Raw genomic sequence first — 19633 nt, forward strand, 5'->3', positions numbered from 1 at the left:
AAGGAATAACAAAAAAAAAAAAGCGGAAAATAATATAAAACTAACGAATGTAGATAAAAGGATTAACAATGCAGTAATTTGTGTATTAGAATGTCAATTTTGATGGGATAGATAGAAGGTCAATAAAAAAATGATAATGAAACCGTCTTATAAGCTTGGAACATTCTTACATTAGAATGTTCAACAAAAAAATGATTTGGTTTATCGAAGAAAAGTATAAGAAAATAGAAATAGAAATTGACAGTGGAAATCAAGTGGGGATATAATAATACTAATAGGAAAAGACAAGGGCAACATTGTCTTCAAAAGAATTGAAAAAGGCAGGCAAATCCCCACTCCCACTCGTTGACCCCTCTTACAAATTACAATTCCGAGGGCGGCCCCTACGCCGTTGGCCTTGCTTGCACTTGCTTATACCCTCCTAAATTAAAACCATCTCTCTCTCTCTCTCTCTCTCTCTCTCTCTCTCTCTCTCAGCTTTGTAGTATTAAAAACCCAAGAAGACACACTAACAAGTAACAACAGCACAAGCTAGCAAAGCGGATAAAAAAGAAGCAAAGCAAAGAGGGAAGAGAGGCTGAGCTAGCTAGCTGCTTAATTAGTTTAAGAAACGATGGAGCAGGAGCTCTTGTCCTGGCTCAAGTTTGTTTGTATATCTCTGATGGTGCTGGTTTTTTCTCTAAGGATGGCAGTGCTGCTTTGGTGGAGGCCCAGAAAAATTGAGGAACATTTTGGGAAGCAAGGGATCAGAGGACCCCCTTACCGTTTCTTCATTGGAAATGTTAAGGAACTTGTGGGGATGATGATCAAGGCCTCTTCTCAAACCATGCCTTCCACCTCTCACAATATCCTCCCCAGAGTTCTTCCTTTTTACCATCACTGGAAGAAAATCTATGGTATTAATTAATCTTCTACTCTCTCTCTCTCTCTCTCATCATCATTCAACAACTGGGTTTTCAATTGTTTGGCTTGTCATCTTTTCTCTTGTCTCAAAACTTTTTAATGGATATTGCATTCACATAACCGTATCTTTCTTTTGCTTTTTTTTTTTTTTTTAATGTTCTAAACAAGTTGATGAAATGGTACTGATTTAACTTGGTTTTTTGAGCCTTCTCTTCTTCTTCATATTATTTTTTTCTTTTGGAAGGTGGAATCTTTAAAGCTTCTACCATACATGATTGTTCCTTTACCTTGGCTTGTGATGATCAGAATTTGTGGCTTTTTTGAAAGGCTTATTTTTAGTCTTGGTACTTCTTCTCAAACCTTTTTCAGGCTTTTTTTCTGAGCTCGGATGCTTGATGTTGAAGTTCAGATTTTGTTCTTTTCCTTTGAAACTTTCATATTGTTATTTAAAAACTTTTCCAGTATGGTAATAATCTTGCTAATGTCCTTTTTCTGCAATCAAAGTGAAGTATGAAAATGTTCAACTTTTGCGGGAAGTAAAGCTTTCATCTACTTTTTCAGTTTTTCAATTGTCTTCTTTCTTTTGTTTGTTTTTTTTTTCCAAGGGTGGCTTGAATTTCCCAAATGAAGTTGTATGTTTGTGCTTGGTTGTCTTCTTCTTCCTATTTTCTTTTGTTTTTGCTCTCTGTTGTAGGGTCTACACTATCCATCCTCCTCCTCTATTATTTATTTTAATTAAAATTCCAACATATATAATATAATTAATTTCCTCTTTCTTTTTCTTTTTCTTTTTCACAGGTGCAACATTTCTTGTGTGGTTTGGACCTACAGTTCGACTCACTGTTTCTGATCCTGATCTCATCCGTGAAATATTTACTTCAAAGTCTGAATTCTACGAGAAAAATGAGGCTCACCCACTTGTTAAACAGCTCGAGGGCGACGGCCTCCTAAGCCTCAAAGGTGAAAAATGGGCTCACCATAGAAAAATCATTACCCCTACCTTCCATATGGAGAATGTCAAGGTACTTAATTAACTTTCTTAATCATGTTTTATTACCCTTTAATTGATTGATTAATGATGATAATGAATCCTTTTCAGTTGTTGATACCGGTGATGGCCACCAGTATAGTAGATATGATGGACAAATGGTCAGCCATGTCCAGCTCTGGTGAGGTGGAGATTGAAGTTTCTGAGTGGTTCCAAAACCTAACAGAAGATATAATTACCAGAACAGCCTTTGGAAGCAGCTATGAAGATGGCAAAGCGATTTTCAAGCTTCAAGCTCAACAAATGGTGCTTGTTGCCGAGGCTTTTCAAAAGGTTTTCATCCCTGGTTATAGGTAATTAACACTAATAAACTTCATGCACATATTTTAATTTAATTTATTTTAATAAGCAACCGATGACATATTACTTATGGTTAATTTAATTTGATTTCAGATTTTTGCCCACAAAAAGAAACATAAATTCTTGGAAATTGGACAAGGAAATCAGGAAATCGCTGATAAAGCTGATTGACCGGAGGAGAGAGAATTCGAACTCGGACAACAACAACAACAATGTGCATGAAAAATGTCCCAAGGATTTACTCGGCCTTATGATTCAGGCCTCAAATTCTTCCCCTTCCTCCAATATCACTGTCAACGACATTGTTGAAGAGTGCAAGAGCTTTTTCTTTGCTGGCAAACAGACCACGTCCAATTTGCTGACGTGGACAACGGTTCTCCTAGCAATGCACCCACAGTGGCAGATACAGGCACGTGCCGAGGTGCTGAAGGTGTGTGGAGCACGTGACATACCCACCAAGGACGATGTTGTGAAGCTTAAGACGGTAAGCCATAACCAAAGCTCATGTTGGGACAAAAATCGTGTTTTGTCTCTTTGCCCATGTTTTTTTCCCACACAAACTGCCACCTTTTGCTTTATGTTACACGTTTTTGACAGAAAACATCCAGTGGCAGTTTAGTCATTTTCAAATGCAGATGTTAGGCACTAAGGGTCAATACATAATTCTAACTGTTATTATACGTGGAATGATACGGTATATTCGTACGCAGCTGAATATGATCCTAAATGAATCACTGCGGTTGTACCCGCCTACGATCGCGACAATCCGACGGTCAAGAACCGATGTGGAGCTTGGGGGTTACAAGGTCCCACGTGGAACCGAGCTTTTGATTCCAATCTTGGCTGTTCATCATGATCAGAGCATATGGGGGAATGACGCGAAGGAGTTCAATCCGGCCCGATTCGCGGAGGGCGTGGCCCGAGCCGCCAAGCATCCGGTGGCGTTCATTCCATTTGGGCTCGGGGTCCGCACATGCATTGGGCAAAATCTAGCGTTGTTGCAGGCAAAATTAGCTCTGGCCATCATACTTCAACGCTTCTCTTTCAGGCTGGCCCCCACCTATCAACACGCACCAACGGTCCTGATGCTACTTTACCCTCAATACGGTGCGCCCATCATTTTTCAACGTCTGCCCCAACACAATCAGGATCAAGATCAAGGGTCCTGATCTATTACTACCATTATGCATACCATTGGTTTGCGTGTGAGTGTGCGTATGATTCGAAGTGAATTGACCGAAATACCCATTTGGCCGATTTCCTTAATTTGTTTATCTGTTTTGCCTGTATCGTTTTATTAATGCTGGGTTTACTTAAGAGAAAGATGTTGAACTCAGTTAACCTAGAGTTACTGACCCCCATCACCCATGATGACCATGATCATGGGTTTTTTTTTCTACCAAAAAAAAATATTAACCCTGGCAATGGCATGGCATGGCAGGTAAGTTTTTGTTTTATGAATCTTAGGAATTAGTGAATTGCTAACAATTAAGTAGGTAGCTTCCTCTGTCTCTCGTGTTTGTATGTAATGTATATTCTCCTCTGTTTCTACAAAGTTTTGTAATATCATCATCCTTATTTGGTTGCCTCTGCTGCTCTGTCTCCCTGTCTGCATTAAGAAAAATTTACATTTCTGGTGCTGAACTGATGAAGAATTATTTGGTTGATGGCAATTGTGAAATCTACCTGAGATGAGAATGAGATACAGAACAAATCCCATTGGCCTTTTCAAAGCCAAATTTGGTCTCTGATTTGACTCATGGACAGGGTACCTTACCCTCTTTTGGTATCTTCAATTGGCAATGCATTTGTTTGTGGCAATGGCTACCAGTTAAGAATGATGAGCAACCCAATGTAACTCTTTGATATATATATATATATATAAATTGCATGTATGGAGATTTATAATTAATAGAATTTAGGGCAACTCCTTTCCATTAAAATAGTTATCTTAAATTGCAAGTAAAACCAGTGTTGTATAATATAATACATCTACAACTAGAAATGTAGATGTTGAAAGTTGAATCTAAGTAATAGTAGAAAACTATGCTCACAAACACAACGCAAGAATTTCTGCTATTTTATTTACATATCCATAAGAAAAAGTAGGTGCCCCTTTATAGTTTACAGTTTGTGATAAGCATGGGGTGCTCAAATCCTAGACCCTTGAGCCTTGATTATTATTTCTAAACCAGATTAAAAAGAAAAAGGAAATTGGATGTATTGTTAGTTACTAGAAACAAGAGTAAAAGCAAGGACACATGCAGTACCCAAGGCATGAAAAATGATAGTTTTAAGCAAAGTGACTGTAAGCCAGCATGCAAATGCACTTTTTTGATACATTCTCCTTTTTATGGGGTTTAGGGCTTTTCAGTTGCAGTTTTTCTTTTGTGTCTAATTTTGAGTTGTAGTTTAGTAAGGAGTAAGATTTCAGAGACAACCAACCCTTTCTTTTTGTATTACTTTTTGGGATCTTCTCATGCTCTTTGGAAGGTAGCTCTAATTTTGGGGTTTTGAATTCTTATGGTCCCCATGGAAGCATGTGGGTTTGGAACTCTACAAGTAAGTAACAAATCTCTCCTCCTTCTCCTCTTCCCGTTTTTGTGTGTATTTTACCTTTTCTTTTCTTTTTTTGTTAAAGGAATCAATAGCATGCCAAGAACCATGTGATCTCATCACTCATCCCCTAATTACCTTATTATGACTCATAGTTTTCAATTCACTAGTTAATTAAACCACCTCCTCTTTCTATCTGGGGCATCATGGACCATGCTGGTGCATGCATTAATGGTGATTACAATCTGATTATTCTTCCTAATCACGAGGATTATCTTGAAAATTGTGCTATGTTAAGGACCAGAAGAAAACCATTATTATGTTATGTGTGTGCCTTCCTTAATCTTGGTGAAGTGTGTTGCTTTGCTTTGTTTTCTATCTGAATAGAAGGCATGAGAAGAGAGCCAGAATTACCTTTACGATACCCCAATCACATAAAACAAGAATATATAATATTTCACGTACCTATGATTCTTCCTTAACCTTTTTTTTCTTTTCCTAATTGTTTAATCTGTAACACGCTTCCCCTGATAAATTTTGTAATCCATGTCCTAATCTTAATGTTAATTAACTTTAACTTTTCATTTATATTAGAGGCTTCTCTGTTCTCTTGTGCTTGGTCCTGAGCATGCTTCCCACATTAACATCTAGGCAATGTCTCCCCCACTTTGCTAGGCGACAAAATCTTCACTCCAATGACTCCATCTCAAAAGGTCAAGCTAACATTCTAAAATATTGGTTAAATACAACGACAATAATGCAGAAAAACTTGGAGCAAAAGTTATGGTTATTTGAACCATATTTTGTTTTTGTGCAAGTAGCCGTTGGAACCCTAAGAACAGGAAGGTCAAGCTACAATATATATATATATCAAGAACAAGAAATTAAATTGATTATCTCCATGCCATGGCCCAATGGAAGATATGTCCACCTCCTAGTCTAAGGAATTGGGTTTTTTGTCCCCCCACCCTACCAAATTAAAAAAAATATAAGGGTTTTATAGATCCCTAGAAAATATTTAAGATCTATGGTTGTGACAGAGTCATCCCAATTCCCTAATCAAACAAAGTATATATTAATATCAATATTAATATGAATATAAATCAGCCCCAAATGTCTCCCAATTTTGCAGCCATGCCAAAGAAATTTAGCTGGCTAATGTCTGCCCTTGATTAATGCGACTCTGTCGGTCTGCCATAGACCAAAGGCCTAGCTCTTTCTGTTTTTGCATGATTGGCCATTTTCTCCTTCTCTTTTCTTGCCCCCATTTGGCAACTTGGCATGCATCACTCATTCCTCCTTCTATATATACCATATCATCCATAATTACATATATATATATATATATATATATATATATATTTCTCAGATAGCCCATCTTCACCTACCATTTCATTACTGGGATTTATTACAAGACTTATATATATATATATAAGTTAGTTGTAAGATAATGTTTATTTTTAACAGAATATCATGAATTAATGTCATCTGATACAAGCAGATCCCAACATTTGCTGACAACCAATAACAAATTCTGGCTGATTGAGCTTTCATCCCAAGTTTACAACAGCAGCACATCACAGACACGTTCTCTGTTCCAAAAGAAAGTGGCATGCAAAAAACTAAACTCAATATACAGACACAGAGTACAGACACAGAGATAAAGTGAGCATATAACAATAAATGTTGTATATCTTATTAGGTGAACTAAGAAAGTTGCAAACATGGACTTAGCTAAATTTGCTAAAGCAGATGTGTTTTCCACTCTACTCTCAAGTTCACATTCCCTTTATCGTTGTTTATACTAAAGTAGAATATCGTTTGTAAGAAGAAAAAAAAACAGCTAAGTTTTAGTGTTAGATATTTCAAATGACACTAATAACATTCTTGTCCAAATTGAGGTTGATACCTGATAAGATGGAGAACTCAAGCACCGCCCAACCACGTCATCTGAGGAAAGATATTATTAGTTAAGACGATGAGGAAATTAAAAGCTTGATTAGAAGCCTTAACTCAAATCAGTTGAAGTCCCACAGAGACATCTCTCTCTCTATCTGTCTGTCTCTATTTGCGAGAGGAGCAAAATCACATGGGAACAACAATCATGAAGAGATGCAAGTGAGACAAGAGCAGAGGATTTGGTGGAGCCACATAAATGCACCACACCACTCATTTTGTTAATCCACAAACGCCCCTTTTGCTTGCAAGAATGACACCTTTGGAACTTTGTTGGTCATTTCAGTGACAACCCCCACCTGTTTCATTGCCCTTTTGCTTCAAGATTCTAACTCTGGACAAGAAACAACAGAAATTTAGCAACATTTTAATCAATCAGGAGTCAGGACGACGCGTATATAAATTTCAAGGTTTTCATGTGGTCATCCTTGGACCAGCTCTCTCATCACTATCAGTCAAACACGTTTTGTGAATAAGATAATAGGAATGCATACATTGGTTAGGTTACTTGGTCAAGTTAGCGAGTCCTTATTAGAGTAGTTTAACCTGCTTATCAAATTTATACGATTGAAGCCTATGTGAAGCCCAAGAATCCCTCGCCCAACTTAGCTAGAATACCTAAACTTGGGCCCATAAAACCGTTTTCTTTTTCGTCAAGGGGCCCATAAAATATTAGTGCTTTGTATGTGCGGTCAATGATCTTGCTTGGTTTCAAAAACACTTTATGTGAAAATCTTCGTTGTCCTTTCGCATGCTCTGAAAATCTTCACAAGATATACAAATAATGTACAAGCAACCTCCTCATGAACAGTAGCTACACCAGCTTCTCTTCTCTGGTGATAAAAACAAATTAACGACAGGACATGTTAAGTTGAGAGACCAAACAATGGCAGGGGATAAAAGTACAAACTGAGCACAGATTAGCAGAATCATTTTGAGTTGCTAAGAGCATCTCCAAGGGATATGATGTCATCATCACATGCTCAAGATCCTTGGAATAATTGCATCAAATTCAAAAATTTGATGGGCTGTAGACACCAGTCACAGCTTTATGGTATTCAAACCAAGCTGATATATATTTCACGTACAAAGCATCTGCAGCAGGAACCATAAACAATAAATCGAACTCAGGCCTGCTTAGATAAAAATTTGAAGCCTCACAAACACAAGTGAGATAGAGAAATGAAACGACTTGCAAGGATGGACAGGAAACAAATAATATTTCCACCTAAAGGGCATCCAAATCCAGTACTATTTTTCCACGGAATAGGAACAAAAACAAACTAATTTGAGATCAGTGAGAGTTTAACGTCATATTAGCGGAGAAATGAGTTATGTTTCCTTCAGGGTTCTGTGTTCAGTTTAGCCCTCTCCTGCGTACCTCAGTTCAAAACTTGCAGTAAAAGATTATGGCCGACAATCTGTGTCAACCAGGAGCAAGCAAAAAGTTTGTGATATGCTATAAATACTGCAATCATCACAAAGAATTCAAGAGCTGTAGGGCAGTCCAGAGGCCTATAATCAGAACATTGATATCTTCTTACTGCTTACACCCGGAGAGTTGACAAATTCGTTCCTGGTTTGCAGATTAGAGATTAGAATTTGAAACCACTCCCAATACAAAACTTCTTGGTAATATCGAGAACAAATTGCACATTCTTAATAACAATGCTTACCTGTTTGATGGAAACTTTGTGCTTGAAAATAGACTGACTGCCCATGCTTATGGAAAATTACAATATTTTGAACTTTACTTTTAAAATTGAAAGACCCTTGACCAGGCTTCATAAACTTATAACCTTCCCCGCCTAAATAAAAAAGAGACATAACACACAACCAATAAAAAACAGCAGTAAACCATATAAACGAAGAATGTAACTAAATGCAACTGCATTCACTTGATAAATTTCTAGCAGATGGAGAATACGAAAGATATCAGCAAGTCAAATAAGTTATATGCGGATTTGCTGAGGCAAAGGTTTGAAATAAAACCTTTAAAGCATCCACATCTCAGGTCATCCTGTGTCAACTACAAGATTCTTGTCTTACATCCTTCAGCAAAACAGTTATCTAAGGCTCACAGGTGGCCTGACATAGAAGAATGAAGAGACCAGATGTGTTAATGAGAACAGAAGAATCAGAAGCTGTCCTATAATAATTACCCTCACGTCTAGACCGAGAGAAAGCTGGCAAGCCCCAAGATCATCTTTGGAGACTTGAAAGCAAGGCGACAAGCCTCCTAGTTCGGCCCTGGAAAACGCAGGGGAAGCATTAATATTGTCCACAAATGAAATTTCTTAGACTTCCAAATGATAGGGAGACAATCAAGATATTGACTTGTTATAAATCATGGAACATATTTCTCATGACTCAGGGAATCTAAGAGCAAGCATCAGCCTCACAAATCAACAGAAGGAGAAAAGATACACACACTATAGTAAATCAGATTTTTTATAAGAGCACATGCAGAGTCGTTCACTTGCAAAATGCATCCATAATACATGTTTACAAAACTTCCTATAGTAAGGTTTATGTTGAACATCTTAATCACGATAAGCTTCTCAGTACAATCCCAGAGAAAAGCAAAAAGAAAATAATTGATTCACAAAGATGAGTTTGATAAAATGCATATTTGGAAAAGTTTGTACTACATTGAGTTTCAACTATAAGTTGTAACTAAAAATAACAGGATATCAAAACATCTCATCTTGTTTCTTACAGTGGAGTAAGGTCATTAACGAAAATTTCATCAGATTCTACAGCTAGAAGAAAAATATGAATCAAAAGACATGGTCTCAGTTTTCCTGTCATCTAATATGAATGCTGTTATCTCCAGACACTAAGTTTCTAAGCTCCATTAAATGTTCATCATTTGATATATGGAGTGAAAGGCGAAGATTGGTCACCAATTCTTCTTGTTCCCAACTTAAAGGTCCTGATGCATGTAATGCCCCTATCGTGCGACGGTAGGCATGCAACTCTAACCTATGGATCTCAGCCGCCAATTCTTCCTTTGCAGGAAGGAGAGAGTTTCCTTCCTCATATCTCAATCGACAAATAGATTCAGCATCAGATAACTGATCATCAAAATCTTCAGTAGAACTAGCAGAAACAGGAGGAGGTGACTTATAGGAATCATTGCTACCGATACTACAACTACCAACAGAGCATGTCACACTATCAGCATCATTCAACCTTAAGTTAACAGCAAAGAAACACCCAACGTCACCACTTGGTTTCCTCCTTTCCATATCCACATCAGAAAATACAGTTGTTCTGTTGTTAAGAGAAGCACGTATTTCTTTTCCACCCTGCATATGTCTTGGTAACGCAACATCTACCTGTTCAGAAAATGTGCATAAATTAGCAGAAATTACTCGGAGACGTTTGCCCTCTCTTTCAACACCTCTAAACTTCTCAGCAGATCCATCATATGCTTCATCTTGGGAATACAAGTAGGGCGATCTTCTCTTCAGATTATGAGAGGAGGCGATGTGCGTTTCATTCTTCTGAGCTTTGAGACAAGAACTTTGGTTGTACTTTAGAGTTAAAGTTTCAACACGCTTTCCATACTCATAATTGCTCAAACCCTGCATGCAAAAGTAAACAAAAAATAAGCACATGAAAACAAGAAGACATCTAGTGGAAGTTATTTTCTGGTATGCACTACATTAAATTATTGATCAGAACAATTCCAACAGCCAAAGCAAATTTCCAACTTCAAACGTTCAAAATGAAACATCTATACTATTAGAGTCTATATCAATCACTCATTTGTGACGCTAAATTTTGTACTACTGATTAACCTTAATGCATGCTTTCTTTTCAGTAAGTGTCTACGACGCAGATTAAAAAAAACAAAACAAAAACAAAAACCAAAAAAGTAAGTATATTGAACACAAGGTCCTCAATGAACACTTCAAAACTTTTAGACACATAAAACTGCAAAGTGTAAATAAAGATATTATGAAGGCAAATATATTCAGACGACATTACCTTTCCAATCACAACCCATTTGTCATCTTGCCAAAACTGTCTGACTCGGATTTCAAATTTTCCGACCTTAAATTCTTGGGAGGATCCAAGTAGCCTGACTAAAAAGTACTGCTTTCCTAAAACCTTTGAAATTGTTGCCATTTTCCAAGAAAAGTTGTCAAAAACCTCGACGAGATCACCAGGAACCCAATTATCTGAAACTTCCAGTGGAGGAGGGCAAGGCCTAATCGCATTTCTGGGTACCCTCTCGACAGCGGCCTTACCAGAGGCACCCTCAAATCCATCATATCTAACAGTGTAGTTGTGGCCGTTACCACAGATTATCTTGGCACAGCACCAGGAGCCTGAAGGCATCTCCTTTTTGCTCAATACTTCCACTCTGCTTCCACTTTTGAATCTCATGATGCTATATGCTTTATAAAACCTGTTTCAACAATAAAACTAACGTAAGACACAAGACAAAGAATCTAAAATACAGAAGAGTCTATGTTTTGAAATAAAATCATAAATTCATAATAATCTCGACATCTCATAAGGAAGAGTGAGGATCATTGGTGATGGAATGATTGAAACTACGTAAATCAATAAAAAGAACATCTTTATAGAGAATTCTTAGCAAACAAATAAGATACCATATGTATCTTCTCTGGAAGTCGGAAATTAAATAAAACGATATAAAATTTCAATTTTTCTCTGCACCTTCTAAACAACCAAACAGTCATAAAATTCAAACACTTGAAGAATTCCTTTCGTTTAGGATTAAAGGAAGAAAATTAAAAAAAGATCAGAAATTCAAATCAGACTGCCAAAACTTATGCTCTGCTTTGCTGCTGGGAAAATGCAACAAGATAAAAAGAACCGAACTTTGAATTCCTAAGTTTTCCATTGATTAAGACCTGAGAAAACTCAAACTAGCACTCAACTGAGCTTAAGGCAAGTAGATGGTTTAGTTTCATCGACCCAATTTCATAACACCGTCTACCGAACAAACAAAATAGAGACCCAATGTTTTCTTCTAATTTTCCAGCGTTTTCTCCGCAAACAAACAGTTGGGTGAAGGAAAAAGATTTGACCCAAGAAGCAAAATTATAACTTCTCTGTCAATTCCCTGTCTTCATCCAGAAGAAGATTAAACTGACAGGAGATACACAGATTACAAAGCACAGAATTTTATCAAAAATCTAAATGCAGAGAGGATTAAAAGAAACGTAAATGGAGAGAGTTTTCACTGACCTTTTTCAATTCGGAGAGGAATTGGTTACCAGAAAAAGTTTGAACTCTGTGATTCTTCTTGTTGTTGTTGTGTTGGTTTTAGTTTTATTGTTTTTATGAATAAATTAATTTTTGTGGGTATTTAAAAGGTCCAAATATTTAGCTTAATAAGCAACGAATATGGCATGGTTTCTATGCCAAGTTGCCATCTGACCAAGAATAGCTTGTTGAGGTGGGGATTAACTGTTAAATCTCATGGTAAACCATGGGTGTGCACTACGCATACCCTCCTCTCCTCTCCTCCTTTTTATTTTTTTTGTTTTTTTTGTTTTGTATTTTAACGGTTCATTCATTTTGCTATGGATATATTCCGTCTACAACATATCTATCCGTATTAGGTAAATTCCAAATACGTACTCATTCACATTTGTCTTTGCAAGTACAAGGTCAAAAGAGTGATTCAAAGTATGCAAAAAAAAACAAAGAATTATTTTCACTAAATAAATATTATTTAACTGCATTATCACGAGCTAATTATTATTGGATTGTCACGTTGTCTTCTCTTGTGGAATTGTGTGTCTTTGTATGCTAAATTGAGATATGGTTATCCATCTTAAGGAATTTTGTAAAGATTCACTTGGATATCGAATTTATGGTTGTGTAATTTCTTTAAATGAATACTTTTTCATAAATAAAAAATGTCATGCTTCGAATTTGGCATCCAGAAAGGCAGCGATAGAGAATGAATTCTCTGTTTTCCTTTTACTTTTCTTCTATTTTAAATGAAATAAAAGAAAGAAACCAATTATAAAGAACCCACTAGTGTAATGGTTGGAGTAAATGCTCCCCTAAAAAAGACCATGGATTCGAGTTCTAATTTAGTATATTATCATCCTCTCACTAGAACAAGAAAAAAAAAACATTAGTTGTAGTTGTAGATCATATATAGCATATGCTTCAATTCTGAACAAAAAATGTTGAAAAGCTTCTTTGGACACGTGGGTTTTCCTTTTCTTGGAGACGAATTGAGGAAGAAGACCACCAATATATGATATATATATATATATATATATATATATATATATATATATATATATATATATGTAGGTCAAGTTGTCTTACTTTGAATTGAACATGGTGGTGGCTTTCAATTTAACAAGTGTATACGATCATTTCCGGTCTTGACTAGAGACCACTTTTGAAGAACATATCAACAACTACATTATATTATAAGCTTCACGCATAAACAAAACATCAAAAGCTACCAATTTGGTTTTTTTTTAATGTTTTTTTTTAAAAAAAAGGTATTATGGGAGCAATTTAGATCCAAAAATGTGTAATTTTACTTCCTAATAAATCGGTTGAAAGATATTTAAGGGTGCCTAAATTGATGGTGACGCGTTTGTTACCCAATTGAATGTGCTCATGTGATTGTGTTGTGACATTTGCCTAATTATCTTCCTTCATCAACCAAATGTCGTTTTTATCATTAATGGTACTCGCATTACATTCTATATTTGAAAAAGAGGATCTCTTTTCTTTTCTTTTTTTTTTCCATGCCAAACCGCATATTTGGCAACATGGATAGATAGCTACTGGGAAAACAAAGCCCTCTGGCCCCCCATCACTTATAGGTGAGAGTGAGTGAGAGAGAGAGAGAGAGCATATATGACAAGATTATATTAGTTGTACTTACTACTTGTTTGTATCTTTGAAATAGAATTCACACCTTATATGTATATATATATATATATATATATGTATGCCCCTCAATTTAATCTTATTTCCATTGCCTGCCGCCCCCTAATAGTAATATGTGCCACTGCAATTCAATGAAGGGTGGCAATACGTGACACGACCCGAACACAACATTAACATAGGAACAGCCTGGATGAAGAAATTACAAATTTTGATGTTGTATGCCATATCAGAAAACCAGGTCAAGAACTTGTTTTCCTTAAAAAAATTAATACATAAATAAAGTGCCAAATCTTGTTGGATCCTTTATTTCTTTTTAATAAAAGTTGGAATGTCGCTTTTTGCCAGCCTCCTAATCATATCCTAATATGTGATGATATATTCATTTGTTGCTTGGAAGCAAAAGACTCTTGATATATATATATATATATAGCGCACACACAAAATGAGCCATGTGAACCACACTGAAAGCTGTTGAACCAACACAAAATTGTTATTAATTTCATTTTTCTGTCACCTTTCTGTTTCATATTTTTTTTCATTCTTTATGTATGGCAGGCATGAATAGGGCATCCTGCAATGTACGTATAGCATGATTTCCACAGCATTCCTTGCTATTATTGCCCCAGGTGAGAAAATGCCCTTGCAAGCATTGGAGGTGGGTTGAGAGATTGAAGAGATGGTTGGGCACATGTTGGACCTGGTCCAAGCCCATCCAAAGTCAAATTAGCCTTGTACTTTATACAGTACTGACCACCAAAGCCCTCAATTTTCTGCTCAACCAAACATTAGTTAAGAAGCCTTTTGGGATTCTACTTTCCTACTTCCCGAACCACTAGACCAAGAGGTAGTTAATGTTAAGAAGTGTTTGGTAAGATAAAATCTAAGACAAAACAAAACCCATGAAATCAAAGCAAGCAAATATGATTGTCTCATTTTCTTTCGTGATCATAGAATGTGATAGTGATTACATTGCGATATTATCAACCCTCTTGCAAGAGAGAAGGAAGAAAAGGGTACTAGAGAAGACATATTTTAAGTTACATGGGGTGCATATCATTACATTTACAGTTTAGCTGGATGAGAGAAAATCCAAAGTATAAAACCACAGAAAGCCAAAACAAGGGGAATTAGGTGAATGACATTCTCTCCTCCTGACGACTTATGATGCAGCAGAGCAATTTCCTTTTTCGTAGCATGATCCGAATTTGCATTATACACAGGCAAGTTTTCAGAAGCTGCTGCAGTTTTTAGAGGTGGAGATGAGGCCAGGGACATGGATGCTGGTGAGAAGTTCACCAAGAACTCTTCCGAGGCTCGAGAAGTGCTTGATGATCGATGCATTCTTTGGGGTTTCGGGGGTTATTGGGGAACAAGAAGCCAACAGAGAGTTGAAAACGATGGAGAAGAAGAAGAACAGATAAATGATGAGGAATATACAAAAGGGAAGGCCAAAGTGCTACGAGATCTTATAGTGGAGGAGAGGAAGAGGAAAACAATACTATATATTAATGGAGCTCGCGAACTTAGGAAAGCCTGGAAATCGAGGATAACAGCTTTGCTTGCAGAGCCAAAAATGCAGGGAGGTAGGTTAGCCAGTTATTTTAGCATATGGTTTGACAATTAAATATCAACTTATAATGTTCTGATTTCCTGAATGGTCATAGAATACATACGAGGAAGGATGTCAACTTGGCCTAAAAGGCAGCTTGCAGGGTAATTAAAGGCATGCACCTCACCATGTGCATGTAACGTGATGAAAAAAGTCAAATTACTTTATTTTAGTCTAAGAATAGAGATATATGCAGGCTGTCATGTGTAACACACTTGTTTATTTTTAGCCATTTTCAACTAATGGATAGGAACACTAGAACTATTCAGTTTGAGTGCTCATCTGCTTGCAGTTGAGTCAAAGTCATATCAAGTTAGGGTTCAATGATCTGTCATTATGACCAGAGCTGCAAAATCAAATACCAGTTTTCATGAACTAGAGATACCATTCTGATCAAACTGTATATACAACTGTGTAAATTGTGTCTAACAGTTACCTAAAAATAACAATCGGCTAAGAAGAAGAACCACATCATTTCTCAACCCCCCGACATAATGTTTTGTTTTGAACATTTCATCACACATTTAACAAAATGTGTATAATGCATTTTGCATCGTAAACAGAACCCAAAAAATAAAGGGAGGGAGGGAGGGGGTAAAAAGGGTTCAAATGCTCTCCAGTATGACACTGCAAAACTACTATAAGGAGGTAAAGGTCAACATAAAGACCTATTCTGATGAAATTGACATAACTTAACTCCAAAATATCACAAAATTAAAACATAATGAACATTCGAGTATTGCAAAACAGCTGCAAAGCCTGTTGCAAAACTCCCACAAAACTTGCGCATATGATTCGTTAGACCAATTACATCTGACAACCCAGTCTCACAGAAGTATGCTGGTGGAAAGGATCCTTGTTCCGGTCATTCTATGAAATATCTATTTCTGAAAGGCGGAAGTAACTCGCCAGAATACTGTCTAATCTCACAGCTGAACTCAACCTCCATCAATCTATGATTCTCCTTTGATCGGTTCATTGAGAAAGAAGCATTCAGTTTATCCCCTTCACTGACACGAATTGGAGGGTCCAAGAGGAAAACCTGTTCAATAAAACAGGGAGACAAACACAGAAGAAACTTAGATGCTGTAATCAAAGACTCACATTGATTTCTTGACAATTATTAATAAGGAAAAGGCAAAAGATTTTTGGCAGAATAAACCTGTTGGCCCCAGTGTGTGCCATCATTTACACTAGGTGCAGTAGTCAACTCAATCTCCTTCTCAGCTGGATCTTCCTTCCTTCCCTGATACACCAGAACAGGATAAATTTCATGTTACATTGAGCGGGCAAATATTGAAGAGTCCTTTTACTCCAAAACAAAAAGAGATGTTTAATCAGCTTACTCGAAAATGAACATCAAACCATCCCCCGAACCCACAGAGCCTTGTGTTCTGAAGAGTAACTGTTGACAAAAAGTTCGATCTAATTTCGAGGATGTCACTGACAGAGGCAGTTAAACAATCAATCTCCTTGACAGTAGCAGCTGTCCCTATAACTTGATGTGGATGAAGGTTGTTCCACATTGATGTCTGCAAATTCCATAGCATGCATTTAAGATATTGGACACCAGAAGGAGCATGGATTAACCGAAAAATTGAAAAACATATATTGTACAAATATGATATTTTAACATTTCACAGGGGAAGGAGCAAAGGAAACATTTCAAGGGGGAGGGGCAGAGGGGATTCACAGGCTACATGGCTGCGACTTTCCACACACAAAAAAAATAGTAAAAATAATAATAATAAGTAACCGTCCCACAACAATGTACAACATAAAATACAAGTCTATCCACTGATGATGAATATAAAAAGATAAAAGTTAACACTCGTTAGAATCATAGAAATCACCTGAAGATAGTATTTCTTCTGCTCTTGAGAGAAAGGCTTTGTTAGAACACTCATATCAACGCCATAATAATTTTTTGTCTGATCTGTGAAACGGTACCAATCTTCCATAGATGATTCATAATCATTACTTTTTTGATCTCCCAATCCAGACCTAATAGGTGCCACCCACATAGAAGCATGGCTAGGATACCTGTGAAACCACAAATTAATTCCAAATTACAATATATAATGATCAGTAAACCATTTGAAGATTGCCTGATTAACATACTAAAAGTGGTGGCAGCAGGTTCAAGATAAAATTCCCTCTCTCCAACAGACAGTTTACTGATTATTCCCATCATAGTACAAGCAAACTCCGGGACTCAAATCTAAGGACCAACAACAAAGTGATGAGGAATTGGTGAAAACAAAATTTGAAGAGACAATTTAAGCCCTGGTTTTAGAAAAGACAAAGAAGAGATGAAAGCTTGACTACATCTACAAGTACACATATAATCTTGTCACATGGGGGCTGCATTCAAATGGTTTTAAAACAGATTCAAGTGTTGTGTTCGGAAAAATCGAGAAGGTTTTCTGTACAACGGATATTCAAAAAACTTTAAACTTTAGAAACAAGGAAACAATCATAAAAGTGTGTGTTTGCAACACTACCGATTTCCTGCTTCTACATATATCACCAAAACTGTCAACATGTAAATGCCAGGGAACACTTACATGACTCCGGTTGGCTTCAACCACCGGTCACGTGCACATATTACCGAATCAAACATCGATTCACGCAGTAGGAAGTACCCCATCCACTCAGAAATAATCACATCAACTGTGCAACAATGCAGAATCACATAAGCATGACACTAATGGAAACCACATTTTAAAACCAAATTTGTCAAATTCGAACAATGCCAAACCTTTCTCTGGCAGAACAACATCCTCCATGGAGCCCTCAATCACTTCAACCACGTCTTGAAGGTTATTCGCTTTCACAACCGCACGTGCATGTTCTGCCATGGAAGTCGCTTCAACAGCATAAACCTTCCTCGCTCCGGCTTGTGCCGACCAAATTGCGAGAATGCCACTCCCCGCTCCCACATCCAACACAGCCTTCTCCAAGAAATTAACCAAATTAATCCCAAATTTTCGATACTATAACAAAATTCTCATATTCCCAAAAGGCAAATGTCTAAAGATAAGTAAAAGGTGAAGGCTTTTCAGTAAAGGTTAGAACTTTTTGGTTCTTGGAGCTATTTGAGTAACGAAACGAACAGAGGACAAAAGAGTATTATGACTTATGAGCTATACCTTGCCATGGAAGTGGTGCTTGTTCTTGAAAACGGCGTTGTAGTAAGCGTCCATGCGAACTCGATCGGAGAGCATCTCCTTCTGGTGGTACAGAAAGGCGTAGGTGCAGAAGTAGTTGGCGAAGTCGACGCCCTTGTCCACCGCCACCCCGCCGTCTCCGCCATTGCTGGTGCCGCTTTGGTCTCCAACGACACCGTTTGTGTAGCTCCCCATGTAGTTATGCAGGTATCGTAAGTAGTTATCAGTCAATGCTCTCTTCTCTCAATCTCAGAGACGAAAAACTGAAAGACAGAGAGGAGGGAGGCTTTGGGTTTTAGGGCAACGTCGATTTAGCCATGGGCCCTGCCTCCTCTGCTCTATGCAAACTTGCAACTTGCACTTTCTTAATAATAATAAACAAATATAAAGTATAAAGCTTTTTTATTTTTCTTTTGGTGGTCGGATAAATTTTTTCTCTTTTACTCAGAGCCTACACTATTTACTTAGAAAACTGTAATTATTATTTAAAAATAAGACAACCCTAATAAATCAGAATAATTATGATAAAAAACATAGAGGGAAAAAAGACACAAAAAGAAAAATCAAAACCTCTTTCTTACTTACACACAACTTTATCACGCTCAATCAATTGCCTATTCATTGTTCTTATGACAAAAACAGAAACAAGCAATAACATTTCTGTAAAATTATCTCTCCTTATTCTACCATGTACATTGAATTCTTTGCAATGGATGATGGATTTATATTCAAGATTTTGACTCTTCAATGGACATTTTCTTCTAATAAAAACGCAACCATGTACAGGGTTTGATTCCATCCAACGTAATTGAGAAAAAACCAAAACACAACATTATGTTTGTGTAAGAGGTGTATGTTGTGATCACTCTCTCCCTCACTCAAACTCTGAGCTTTCCCTCCTCGGCCGTTCTTCCCCACAAGGTTATGTGTTTTTGTAATCATAAAACAAACAGGGACCCTGCAAAAATATTTATATTATTATGATGAGCAAAAGATCACATGAATCCATATAGTTGAGAATTTTTGGCGCATTGCACATTGTTGCTTTGTGTCGAAATCTCCCGTTAATACCGGGGTTAGGTGCATCAGCGGCATGGCCTGTTCTCCCTCGCACACTGTTTTTAGGTTTCTTCATCTGTATAAATTATTCATATTCAGGACCCGGTCTTGCAGTCTTGCTAT

The 19633-nt window shown here is 37.0% G+C and overlaps 3 protein-coding genes across 8 annotated transcripts; 1 reads left to right on the top strand and 2 right to left on the bottom strand.

Annotated features, from left to right (window-relative positions):
• The first annotated feature begins 396 nt into the window (after window positions 1–396).
• Window positions 397–3990, top strand: BAS1 (Cytochrome P450 superfamily protein). The gene is made up of 5 exons (XM_021962099.2): window positions 397–896; window positions 1702–1925; window positions 2003–2244; window positions 2345–2735; window positions 2962–3990. The coding sequence occupies exons 1-5, from the start codon at window positions 614–616 to the stop codon at window positions 3418–3420; spliced, it is 1599 nt and encodes a 532-aa protein (XP_021817791.1). The 5' UTR covers window positions 397–613; the 3' UTR covers window positions 3421–3990.
• A 2214-nt stretch (window positions 3991–6204) lies between these two features.
• Window positions 6205–12213, bottom strand: LOC110759985 (uncharacterized). 6 transcript variants are annotated; one of them, XR_015825839.1, is made up of 8 exons: window positions 11993–12213; window positions 10760–11183; window positions 9670–10353; window positions 8756–9013; window positions 8440–8571; window positions 8145–8339; window positions 6717–7097; window positions 6205–6399 (listed from the first exon to the last, which is right to left on the bottom strand). XR_015825839.1 is itself a non-coding variant. In XM_021962142.2 (3 exons), exons 2-3 carry the CDS (start codon window positions 11159–11161, stop codon window positions 9571–9573), a joined length of 1185 nt encoding a protein of 394 aa, XP_021817834.1. In that variant the 5' UTR covers window positions 11162–11183; window positions 11993–12212; the 3' UTR covers window positions 9416–9570. The 6 variants fall into 6 exon arrangements, 2 of the variants coding, with proteins under 2 accessions (XP_021817834.1, XP_021817833.2); XR_015825840.1 differs by lacking the exons at window positions 6205–6399; window positions 6717–7097 and adding an exon at window positions 7118–7858; XR_015825838.1 differs by lacking the exons at window positions 6205–6399; window positions 6717–7097 and having other exon boundaries at window positions 7965–8339.
• Window positions 12214–15903: 3690 nt separating this feature from the next.
• PRMT10 (protein arginine methyltransferase 10) lies at window positions 15904–18814 on the bottom strand. The gene is made up of 7 exons (XM_021962122.2): window positions 18434–18814; window positions 18043–18235; window positions 17849–17954; window positions 17135–17324; window positions 16628–16813; window positions 16444–16527; window positions 15904–16323 (listed from the first exon to the last, which is right to left on the bottom strand). The coding sequence occupies exons 1-7, from the start codon at window positions 18644–18646 to the stop codon at window positions 16147–16149; spliced, it is 1149 nt and encodes a 382-aa protein (XP_021817814.1). The 5' UTR covers window positions 18647–18814; the 3' UTR covers window positions 15904–16146.
• Between the last annotated feature and the right edge of the window lie 819 nt (window positions 18815–19633).

The sequence above is a fragment of the Prunus avium genome, chromosome 7 (genome assembly GCF_965620075.1).
Source record: "Prunus avium chromosome 7, drPruAviu1.hap1.1, whole genome shotgun sequence".
NCBI classification, from domain to species: domain Eukaryota; kingdom Viridiplantae; phylum Streptophyta; class Magnoliopsida; order Rosales; family Rosaceae; genus Prunus; species Prunus avium.